The 12448-nt window shown below is 38.4% G+C and overlaps 1 protein-coding gene across 3 annotated transcripts in view; it reads left to right on the forward strand.

Annotated features, from left to right (window-relative positions):
• The window catches only part of cacnb4 (calcium channel, voltage-dependent, beta 4 subunit), a 61542-nt gene that overhangs the window by 11102 nt on the left and 37992 nt on the right, over positions 1-12448 (forward strand). Inside the window, exon 1 of one of the 3 annotated variants that reach the window (XM_015396515.1) lies at positions 6980-7337. The exons of the other annotated variants lie outside the window; for them this stretch is intronic. Coding sequence (XP_015252001.1) covers positions 7293-7337 — 45 coding nt within the window. The 5' untranslated portion in view covers positions 6980-7292. Of the gene's footprint in view, positions 1-6979; positions 7338-12448 lie in introns of those variants that run through there. 3 annotated transcript variants of the gene reach the window in all.

Here is a 12448-nt window from a genome sequence, read left to right on the forward strand (position 1 = left end):
CCGAACCGAAAACCGTGACCATGAAACCGTGAATCGAACCGAACTGTGGATTTTGTGAACCGTTCCACCCCTAACCTACATAGATATATACCAGCACTCTAAAGAGACACGGACAGCGGCAGACATCTATCATATTCTTACACTCCTCATGCATACACTATTCTCCCAGGTCTAGGAACCAATATACCAGACCCAGGAGGAAATCCCTGACAATGTGCATATGCATGCATGCATAGAAACAAAAAGCTAAATTGTTTGAAAGTAGTTGATTCATATTAGAATGCAGAATAATCAGAATTAAATGTATATTGTCTTAAAGGGCTGCAAATAAACAGAATTTAAAGCTAGAAAAAAAGCTCAAAGTAAAATAAAGAGAATTTTATGCTCTGATTTTTCAAAATGCAGGACAATACACAGACCAGGTAGTCTTTTTCCTCTATCTATGGACTGTAGTGTTCCTCTGCTTGCCCTGCTGACACAGACAGATGCTTCTGTGAGTAGCTGGTGTGCAGATGTCGGATCAGTTTCTGGGCCAGTCTCTAGTCTACTTAAAAAGAGGACACAGCAGCAGATGTTCACCATGGAGTAATCTCAAGCCGCTGCTCCGAAATAGCACAGAGAACCTTTTGCTTGTCTTTGACTTTTCAGTATTCATTTATCAGCTTTGGAAGCGACTTACATTTAAGTTTATAGAGCAGAGCTCATTTATTTTCCCCCCTTGTTAAGATGTGTCCAGTATCACAACTGAATCTTGATTTTGACCTAGTTTTGTTCTGTTTACTGTCTAGAAAATGATAAGAAGTGGACTTCACACTGCTTATCCCTGACTATTTAGGCCAACCAGCTAAACTCTGTAGCAGCTTGAGAATTGTAGGAAGCACTGATGATACAAATGCCTGCATGTACCCAGCAATCTGTGAGCTCTTCCTGAGTAAATCAATCCCTCTGCCCCCAAATAAAGACCATTAAGTCTTTCCTCTTCCTTAAAAGAAGAGGAAAAGGAATAGAAATGTTTAGGCGTTGCATAAAAGTTGTTATAATTTTCCTTTGGTATGTCCTGAATTGATATTTCTAGACTTTTTGGTTTCTACATGGACAAAAATAATGCCACTGCTTTTGGCATTTACTTAATCATATTTAATTACTTTTAGGGATGCACGATATTGGGATTTTGGCCGATATCCGATATGCCGATATTTTAAAACTCATAGCCGATAACCGATATCGATACCGATGTTAAAGCTGGACAAAAATAAGTAGTCATTGAAAATAGCAGTTTTGTTATCCATTTCTGACACTTTGAAAAATAATATACTCAAATATATTTTCATATGCTGATATCAAATTGATTTTTAAAAACGCGGTATCGATCTATTTTACTTTCAAAATCTTGTGAAATTTCATCGTTCTGTTACAAACTCTCGTGATATTTTGCAAATTCTTGTGAGATTTTGTTAGTAAAATAGATCGATACCGCATCAATATATCAACATATAAAAATATGGCAACATTTCGTGAATTTTCTGGGGATTTCGTAGCATAACGATGACATATAGCAATATTTCATTAGTAAAAGAGATTGATATGGTGTTTTTAAATGGCAATATATCAGCATAGGAAGATATTATGATATTTTAATGTATCAATATTTTTTCCCTCGTCTTTAGAAGTTTTTAAGTCTGTAAAAGAGAAGTTTTTGAGGAAGAAGAGGAAGTAGTATTTTTTTTTTTTTAGACTTTAGAAACTCAGAAGCTGATCAAATATCGGGTTAAAATATCGGTGGGGTGGCCGATGTCCGATATTCAGTTTTAAGGCCGATACAGGCCGATACCGATAGGGGGCCGATTATATTGTGCATCCCTAATTACTTTAACACAATTGTTTTATGTCCTACCCTGCTAAAATCATACAATTGTGTGAAAGTAACTAAATATAATTAACTAAATGCCAAAATTCATAAATCCATTGTGATTCATAAATTTGTTAGTCTTACTCAATTTCAACTCAACTGATTTGTATTCCTAAATCTGTGATTTCTATTTGTGTACATGCAGATTTTTTATTTGTATTCATACATTTCTGATTCCTACTAGTATATTAGTTTCTTGCGTTTGTAAACTTGTGTTTGATTTGTTATTTGTATATGAAGTGATCTTATTCGTGTTCATACATTTCAAATTTTTTTTTACTGATACATTTTTTACTACTAGAGTAATTTTGTTACATACAAATTTTAGTCATGTTAGGGAATTGCACTCCATAATTTGTGATTTAAACTTGTGAAATTTTGATTTGTACTCGTCAATTTGTAATTTTAAAAGAAAGATAAAGAAGAAAATTCATAAATGATCATCTGTGAAATTAGGCCTAAAGAAAACGGATTCCTGAAACAGTGCTGCACATTAAAAGAGGTTTGGCATTTGAAAATATTTATTCCAACCTTAAAGAAGTCAAATTTGTAGTTGGACAGAATACCAAAACTTGACATTAACATCTGCAGTTTGCTCTGAATTCAGATCACCTTTTGTTTACTTTTGATTCATATTTTTTTGCACAATAGCATATTTAAGCTAGAAGATGGAATCTGTGTTCTGCATATTTGATGCATCTTTACTCTTACCTGTCTTCCTGCAAATGTGACGTATTTCCTTGCTGGATATAGGGTATTTTTATTGCATTTTTTCCATAAGAAAAGTCTAATTGTGGAAAAGCTTGGATAAAGTGAGAACTGCTGGAATCCCAGCACTACTGTCCACCTAGAAGAGTTTTTTTCATTGATATGCAGGTAGAGTTTATTAAGAGAGAAAGAAGCCTGTTTTACAATATAGATATATAATTTTTAAGCCCCCATGGAAAAAGTCATACCTTCTCTAGAAAAGGTTTATGGTCAAATGAGATCTATGTGGCTGTTTAGCTTTAATAGCTTTAGTTTAGACATGGTTGGTGGCATCAGTGTGAGGTTTTCAAACCTAAGAATGCTATACAAGCTTAGAAGCATAGTGTTAGAAGATCATGCTGAGGGGCACTTTTACTGTTAGTTATACTCATTCATTACCAATAAATGATGACTACTTGCATCAAAGCAACATTTAGATTGTGGGAGAGGTATAACCTTAGTTTATTGAAAATGTATGCTTTGGATTACAGTTTAAAACCACTTTGTGGTTAATATGAAATTTTTGCAGGGGATTAATGAATGTATGTTGTTGAATGTAGTTCTAAAACTTAGCCATGTAATGTAGAGCTAATTGTTTTCTAAGAAAGGTAGAGTGTAAACTGTAAAGGTTTCTTAATTTTGCCTTTTTGTTTAGTTTCTTTAAAACAAGATACCACAAGAGGGTGCTGTTACTCTACTTTTATATATGTAATAACATGGATCTAACAAATAGGGCCTAATGTTTTTTTTTATTTTGTTTTTTTAAACTTTCTTTAGGTTTGTGTGTTTCCCCTGGGACTGCATTTAAAAAGAAAACACAGAAAAAGATTAACAAAACATATAACAGCTTGTAAAGAAGGCCTGTAATTCAGTTTTTTCATTGCAGCCCAATATGCCAGAGAGGGTTGTGTTTTGTTACCGTAGTAACTCAATTAGTGCTCATGGCAATTGTTAATGGTCCAGTAGCCATAATAAACCATTACGGTGATAAGGGGTGTCATTGTCTGCACTCCCTTTATGTGTGAATGCTGAGTCTTTATTCATTTAATAATGTTTTACCAAAGACATAATACTTAAGAACATCAAACTGTTACTGTTCTTCCCTTGTGGACTTCTGTTTGAGTTTCTTTTTAATTTTTCAGTTCCAATTTGATTTATGTTATATTGTGTTCTCTTGTTTATTTCATTTTGTGTTATATTTATGCAGCCTTTTATTTTTTGAGTAGCCCTCTGTTGCCCTCTTGTGCCAGTCTCCTCCTAGCTCCCTACTTGAGTCTTCTCTCCACACCTGCTCCCAATCTGCCAATTAGCCTGGTCTTTGTTCAGTCTCCCATTTATACTCCTCCTCCTCAGTTACTGTTTGCTGATTCCTCATTGTTTCTTAGTTCCTCATGTGTTTTCCCTGATGCATCCTGGATTTTGGTTTTCAGTTTTTTTTGTTTGTGAAGTTTTGCTTCTGTTTCCTTTGGATCATAATTAAATCTGCAAAACTGATCTCTGCCTCCTTCCGTCTCTGCATTTGGGTCCTCAACTAGTGATGGTGAGATGAAGCCTCATGAGGCATTGAACCGTTTGGCCAAATTGCTTCAACGATCCCCACAGTTCATGAGGCCTCATGTGAACATGTCACCACCTACTGGTGAAGTGCAGAACTACAGTTAGTAATATAACCTGTGATTTTTTGCAATATTGCTTTTTTTTCCCATATAAGTTAATTTGAAATTGTTAGTATTTGGTCTGTATAATTAAATCTTTACAATTTTTTTGTGTAAAATGCCTTAGAAGTGAAAAATAATTTAAGGTACACTGTTTTCTGCCATTTTAGTGAAATAAGCTCAAGCAGACAGCGAAAGTCTTTGTGCAATAATGAGAAAATGAAAGGTGTTTGTCATTTTTAATTAAACATAATAGTTTTTCCACAGTTTTTGGTTTTAATTGGGTTGGAAGTTATGTTTTCAACCTGTCTTTTGGTTAAACTCTAGCCTGACGTAGTCCGACTCAATTCTAGTCAGAATATCTGATACTGCTCCATAGAGCTGTGATTATGGGGCGTGTTTCGAATGAACCAGGAAAAAAAAATGCCTCTGCACTCAATTGGATAGACCTACAGCCAATAGGAGCAACGGAGTGCGTGACATATGTTAAGCGACCAAGGCAGCCAGCTGATAAATTAAACTTTTGCCGAATCCCATAGGAAGGACGCCAAAAACATCTTTTTTTTTTCAACAAATGCCTTGATCGCGTTTCTGTTCCTCTTTTAAAATTAATTTGCTGTCGATGTCTTCTAGAACAGACCTAATAGCAGAATCTACACACCTCATCTCTCCAGCGGCAGCCATTGTTGTTGTCACCCAAGCGCGCTTTGGTCACGTGGTTGATTACGTTCCTGTTGATCATCTGTCCATCATCGTATAAAGCCCGCCCTGACAATTTGATTGGCCCGCCAGATATTGTGCGAGCATACTCCCGCTACTATTGAGCAATGCCAGACCGAACTTCCTGACCTCAAATCTAATCTAAAGCTATGGCAACCAATACAAATTAGTCACATTAGCCAAAATGCTTGTGTTTTATCGCAACTTTTAAAAGTATGAGGTGGGTCTTGAACCAACAACCCACAGATTGGAAATCAATTTCGCACAACAAACACCACTAAGTGAAATATGTGTAGAAAGCTATACTACTTAGAGATGCTTTTAACTGATGTCTTTTTTCCTGAAAAAAAATGAGCAAATCACAGAAATATTTAGCCTTTGATTTCAGCAAGTGCTTCTTATTAGGAACATTTTCATTAAATCAAGGCATGATGAACACCCGCCCACATTACAACTCCTTGACCAATCGGCATCGGGTATGTCCATCTCAGCTCCCTGCTTTGTCCTTGCAGTAAAAATCTCTCCCCGCAGCAGAGAAAGTGTATTTATAAAGAGTAGCTTTGAGTGATCCAGTTGTAGTAGTGAGCTGCATTAGATGCCAAGTGATGTAATGGCATTATCAGTGTGTAAAAACTGATTTGTAAGATTACTTAAATGAAAAAAACCAACTAACGCATTTCGCCAGTGACAGTAAAGCTGTTTCATGTAGAAAACTGACTAAAATCAGTTGTTCTGAAGTTTTCGCATCCATTGTTCAATTTGCTTGGTTTTAGTAGTGAAACAATAAGCGTTCCTCTTAATGTTCTTGGGAGACATCATTTTAAAAGATTCCTATCTATCGATGGTAGAGTCAAGAACTGAATATAAATGTGTGGAATTATTTTGTTCACGATCAATATTTTTATAGAGAAAGAGTACCGACACTAGAGAAACATTTATTATATTCTGACTGGAAGTAGTTCCAAATCTCAGGGTGGACTCTTATTTTATGCAAAAATGCCTTTAAAATATAATCAGTTTAAAAGTTTGTTGAATTCTAAACTTAGCAATTCTGATCATAAAGAAATTTAGTTTAAATTGTAGTTAAAATATGGCTAGTTACAGCTGCCTTTTGTATTTCTGCTTCTGTCTCCTTGAGCCCCGTTCGGCCTCGGCAGATGGCCGCTCACACTGAGCCTGGTTCTGCTGGAGGTTTCTTCCTGTTCAAAGGGAGTTTTTCCTCTCCACTGTCGCTGCAAACATGCTTAGTGTGAGGGATGCATTCGAGTCAATGAGTCGATGCAATCAACTGGTTTTCCTTAGATAGAAAACTGAATCAATTTTAATGTTTGATCTGTTGAACTGTAAAGTGCCTTGAGATTGACACGTGTTGTGAATTTGCGCTATAGAAATAAACTGAATTGAATTGAATTAAACCTCGAACATGATCCAGATGTTCTGCTTTCACCTTCTTTCCCACTCTGTTTGACTGTAGGTATTAAGTGTCAATCTGTTCACTCTAAACGTGTACAGTAGGCCTGTTTATTATATGCTACACAATCAATAACTGTTACAAATGGTAATAGATCGCTTTAATGGTCCTATTGTGTCCACGCAGCTGTAAGGATGTGAGTAGTTCCTGTAACACACCGTCAGTGTCGATATCATCAGTCCTGCCTCCTGTTTAAAGTATCATCGCTCAGCCTGTTCACCTCTGCATGTGCAAATTAAATGTCAGTCTTTGCAAATGGTTGTCTATTTTAGGAGATTACCTCACACACATACACACCCACACATCTTGTTGCTTAATGATGCTCTCAGGCTTCAAAGACCCCTCCCTCCCTCTCTCTCTCTCCCTCTCTCTCTCTCTTCCCCTTACTCACAGCCTGGCCATGCTGACTGGAGTCCCTGTCAGCCAATGGTAGGGCAGCATCCCGGTGCTGCCATCAGCCAGTGCAGAAGGAAGCAATTGGCTGGAGCTATCAGAGCTCTGAATGCAGGTGAAACGGCAGGTCTGGGAATAGCTAGTCTGCCTTAGGATGGGAATGGATACTTATTCCAGCTGTAGGTTTTAAAGTTCAGTTTAATATCAAGAAAGAGAAGAGCTCCTCGTTTTCTTTTTGTATGTTGCCGCTCTGTTGTGGTGTGGGCTCAACGCTTTCTACCTTCATGTGGAGAAAGAGGCTGTCGGTGTGCTTTTTGGGTCCTCTTGCCTTCTCGTCCATCCTCTCTGGATAAGGTCTTCTGCACTAGAGATCCGCTTCCTGGAATCTTAGTCCTCCATGTACGATAACCTCTACCTTCATGGCTTTGAAGACTCGGAGGCGGTAAGTGGTCGGGCTGGTCTGGCATTTAGAAACCGTCATGTTCTCATGCATTGTTGGCAGGCTGGTTCTTTCTAAAACACCCACGCTGAAAGATGAGTCCTGAGGGGGGCTAAGGATGTATCAGACCTTTGGAGATTAGAAGAGGCTGTGAAGGGGTTGGTAGATTTGTCAGTTTGCTTCTTAATCAGCCTGACCCACAATTTTCCACTTGTACTTTAGACCAAATGACAGTTTCTCAGTCTGTCTAAGGTCTCATGTCAGTTTTGGGATTTCTTCCATCTGGTGAAAAATGTGGAGCATTATGTGAAATAAATTATGGGTGTGTGGTTTAAAGATGCCCCCTTGTGGGATAAGCATGATGGAAAATGGATGGATGGATGATTTAAAAATGCTTGCAAAGGCAATAAACATCAGAGCGTCTGGCTGGAGGAAGGGAGGAGGGAATCCCACTGAGGTAGAGTCTGCTGAGACCGAGACCCTTCTGTAATTCCACCTGACGCTCTGGCTGCATCCCGTACAGGAAAAGCGCTCTGACCCATCCACTGTTCACACAGGAGATGGAGATTCTTCTGCTTTGCAAGAATAGCTTGTCAATTAGAAAAATATGCTAATTCTGTATGTCCATAGTGCTTTTTTTTTTCTTTTAACAAACAACTCTTTGACTTGCACTCTGGTGTATTGTTATATTTAAGCAAAAGAAAAGTAGGAGGCACTAAGATTTTAGTTCTTTTACATCAGACTGGATTAAAAAAAAAACTCCTGGGTGTCTGTGCTTGTTGTAAATCTCTGAGGAGGATGCAACATAGATGCAGTTCCTTGAAAATGCATTATACCCCATTAACTTTTCTGCATATCGTCACATTAAGATCACAATAAGGTGCTAAAAAGAGGAAAAGTTGCATGGGGTATATATTGCAACCAAATATAACGGTTGATCGAGAAAAAAAGAATTGGGCATAGATATAAAGTGACTTGCATTTGGTGTTGTACATTAAAGTGCCACCAGGTAAGGAACAACAGTGAGGTAGTGAGATAACTATAACAACTGAAGTTTCTTATTTAACAGGATTATTGCACAGGCTATTAAATAGTAATTGTATATTAGTTTTGCACAAATTATTGCAGTCATAGTGCCACATTGTAAAGTCTGATGGCAGCAGGGATGAATGATCTGCAGTAGCGCTCATTTTTACACACAGGGTGTAAGAGTCTTTCACTAAATGAGCTGCTCAGCTCCTCTACAGTCTGGTGCAGAGGGTGGAAGGTGTTGTCCATGATGGATGTAAGCTTGGACACCACCATCCTCTCAGCCACTTCCTCCACCGAGTCCAGAGTAAAGCCTAGAACAGAACAGCCTTTTTCACCAGTTTGTTCAGTCTCTTTCTGTCCCACTCTGCGCTGCCAGGTGCCCAGCAGATAACAGCGTAGAGGAGAGCTGATGCCACCACAGAATCATAGGTTTTAAGCAGGGGTCTGCTAACAGCAAGGACCTCAGCCTCCTCAGGAGGTGGAGGCAGCTCTGGCCCTTCTTATAAAGGACGTTGGTGTTATGAGTCCAGTCCAGTTTATTATTGAGCTGAACATCCAGGTATTTGAAACTCTCCAGAGTTTCTATGTCCTTCCCCTGGATGTTCATGGGGGAGTGAGGTGGGGGTCTTCTCCTAACTCCTCCAGAACAACTATTGGCGCACTCCGTAATAATAATTTAGTCAGTTTGAGCAGTTTAATATTCGACACTCAGCAATAATTATAAACATTTGTTGAATTACACTTAAGCAGTAACTTGAGTTTGGCGTGAGATAACCATCTATAAAGGCGTATGCGCTGATGCCTGAATTTCAAAATTTAACGTCAACAATATGCACAAATGTAGGTGTTTTGTTTGTTCCTTGTTGTCAGCTCCCTAAAAATGCAATATCAGATCCTCATTTGTGAGAATACAAGTTAAAAAGTTATGAAAAGCTGCAACTTTGCAACAATAGAAGTACAAATCATAAATTCAAAAAATAATTAATAAAAATCACAAATCTATATTTTTATATTTTTATTTTTTAAATTTGTGGTTTGCATATGGAAATGTGTCACTCGTACTCATACATTTGTGATTTCTACTCGTAAATTTGTAATTCTTCATATGAATTTGTGATTTGCTTTTGTACATTCGTGATTTTTGCTCTTAAATCTGATTCTCACTCATAAATTTGAGATTCGAAATCCTAATCTTGTTATTTGTACACATTAATTTGTGATTTCTACTGGTTAATTTGTGATTCCTCTATGTGGATTCTTGCTTTGTATTTGTAAATGAGTGTTTCCTGCTCATAAATTTTTGATTCTTACGAATGTGAGATATTTGCGCGTAAAAAGTGTTTCTCATAAATGTATAAATTCTGACTGTATTGTTGTAACTGTAAATTTTATTCATAACTTCAAAACTTGTATTCTCACAAATGAGGATCTGATGTCACATGCTTCTATGAGCTGATAAAAAGGTACAAACATTTAGAAATAGACTTTCATTTAAAAATAGAGACACCATGCACACCTTTTTATTGGCATCCATCTTACCCCATACACATTCTTCTACGCACCTAATGCATCAGTGTATGTTTTGAACTCTTTTTGACTCTTATCATTTCACAGTCCTTAGGTTCTGGTTCCCACACAGTTAAGGCTCCTGTTATCCAAACAGATCCATATTTAGTTCTGCCCTGACAGTTCTGCAGGAGCTGTCTTTCAGGGTCTTCCAGTGCTTGTGGTTTGCTATCAGCATTTGTCATTCACTTGTCAGGGTCTGGCTCCCTTTAGTAAGTGACACTTCATCAAGAAAGGGCTGATGCTCAGGGAAGATAAAACAAACAGAGGTATTCACTTTATCCCAACTTGTGTTACTTGTTGTGAGTTGCTGTTGCTGAGAATTTAGCTAGCATAATTTCATATAAAAAAAGGAAATAATGATCAAGTCTTTAAATTGAGAACATTTCAAGGCTTTAAAACAGAATCACCAGTGGCACCTTTCCTGACCCTGCTTTCAGTACTTCTGTTTGCAATATTATAACACATTGCTTTCTGGCACTGGACCTCCAAACCACACTGCAAAAAAAAAAAAAAAAAAAAGTTGAATGAACTCAAAATTTCAAGGCAACAAACTTCGATAAACTTTTTAGTTGGGCAATTAAACTTAATATTTCAAGTTTTGCTTTTGAGTTTACTCAACTCTCTCAAGCTTCTGCCGCCCTGGCGTCCTCTTCCACAACAACTTCATCCCCAATTTCCTCCTCTAAATAAAAAATGTATGACGGAGGAGGCCCATCCATGACCTCTGACACAAAACTCTCCTCCTCTTGCATGTTTCCGCTGTCCATAGCGTTCCTTGACAGTGTCGTTGCTAAGTGCTACTGTGTAATTTCCTATTGGGAACCTACTGTACTAGCACTAAGTTGCTAACTGTTTAACAAGAGGCTTCCAAGACACCGACCACAACCAAACTGGCTTACGAACTTTCCGCCACACCAATCCCGCCCCCTTGTAAACGACCAATAACATTCATTTTATTCACTCGTGTAAAGTCGGGCACCACTCAGGAGAATTCTGAACCGCAACCGTGGGAACAGCCGCTTCCCTAAGACTTTAAATGTTAAAAAAAATTGTCTGTCTTCTTCATTAAATGACGTACAATACTGCAAAACACAACTTAGAATTACATTTTCGTATCATTGTAGAGCTTCATTGTAATTTAATTAAGGGTTACTTACCTGTATGGACTCCAGCTCGAGGCAGCACAGCAACAATGAGGCCAAGTGAAGAGCCAACTTGGAAAGTTGGCTTTCTCACATTCCACGACAAAGAAATATGAGTTTGCAGAACTCTTGTCCCTTGTATTGAACTCCAACTTAAAGATTTAAGTATTAACAGATCACCAAAGTGTTTTAGAGTATATAACTGGCTTGATTTGTTGTGCTAACAGATTTTATTGCCTCAAGTAACAATAATTAATATATTCAAGTTTAACCAACTACAATTTTTATTTTAGGCCAAAAAATACAAGTTGGCTTTTTTCCAGTGCAGGTTTAGGTCCCTACTCCCATTAGGTCCTGCCTCATTCACTGAGCCCACATGGCAAATTTTTCTAGCCTGTCCAGTATGTGCCCACAACAAAGCTAGTCACCAGCCTCTCAGTGGTCTTCCTTAACCATTGCTATCCCTAAACATCTGTAGTTTTGTTGTAGCTTGCATTTTGTTACTGGACTACCACCATCGAAGGGTTTCACTCAAAAAGATTCCTGCTCCCCAGTGCTCACCTGCACAAAAGGTTTTTTTTTAATCAACTCCTGGCATTAACCTTAAGGCTTGTAATTGCAAACTCTCTTCCAGGAAGTGCTCAGTCACTCTGTAGTTTGCCTCAAGCTGCCAGATAACTTCAAGAATCATCCTGTTTTTCACGGCTCTTTGATAAAGCCTCTCTAGTCCTCTTTGCCCTCCTTCCTGTCCCCCTTCACCTCCCAGAAACTATTACCCCATTTACACTACCCTTGAAAAACCAATCCATGCCGAGACCGGTCCCAGCTCGGATCAGTTAACCAGGCCGAGCTCGGTTTTGACGACCGTTTACACATCACGCTATCTCGGTTCCTCGACTCCTAGTGACGATCTGCGGTATTACTGCCAGTATTGAAGGAGGAATTCAAGCAGTTGGTGGCGGTAATGCACCAAAAGTTGTTTGCCAACCGCCATAAAACACAAGAAGAAGAAGACGAAGAAGGAGCGAATCAAGCAAATGAAAATGGCGGCGCCCGTCACATTCAGATAGTTATGCTTGATTATTATTGCTGTACTTCAGTGTTTGCGGAGGGTCAGGCAAAGACGGCAACCTTTCGTGGATGTTTATAGTTGTTCTTCTTCTATTTTGTTTTGGTTGGCAAGCAACTTCCGGAGGGGCATTACTGCCAACTACTGGAATGGAGTGTGAATCGCGATGTGCAGCCAGACGGAGATGACGCGTTCTGCTCATGCGCTCTTGTTATCAGAGAACCGAGCCAGGGAAAAACCGAGCCGAGCCCACCTCTGGAACTGGTCTGCAGTTACAGGTGCTGGTCATAAAATTAGAATAT

The sequence above is a fragment of the Cyprinodon variegatus genome, unplaced genomic scaffold, assembly GCF_000732505.1.
Source record: "Cyprinodon variegatus isolate N-32 unplaced genomic scaffold, C_variegatus-1.0 Scaffold801, whole genome shotgun sequence".
In the NCBI taxonomy this organism is placed as follows: domain Eukaryota; kingdom Metazoa; phylum Chordata; class Actinopteri; order Cyprinodontiformes; family Cyprinodontidae; genus Cyprinodon; species Cyprinodon variegatus.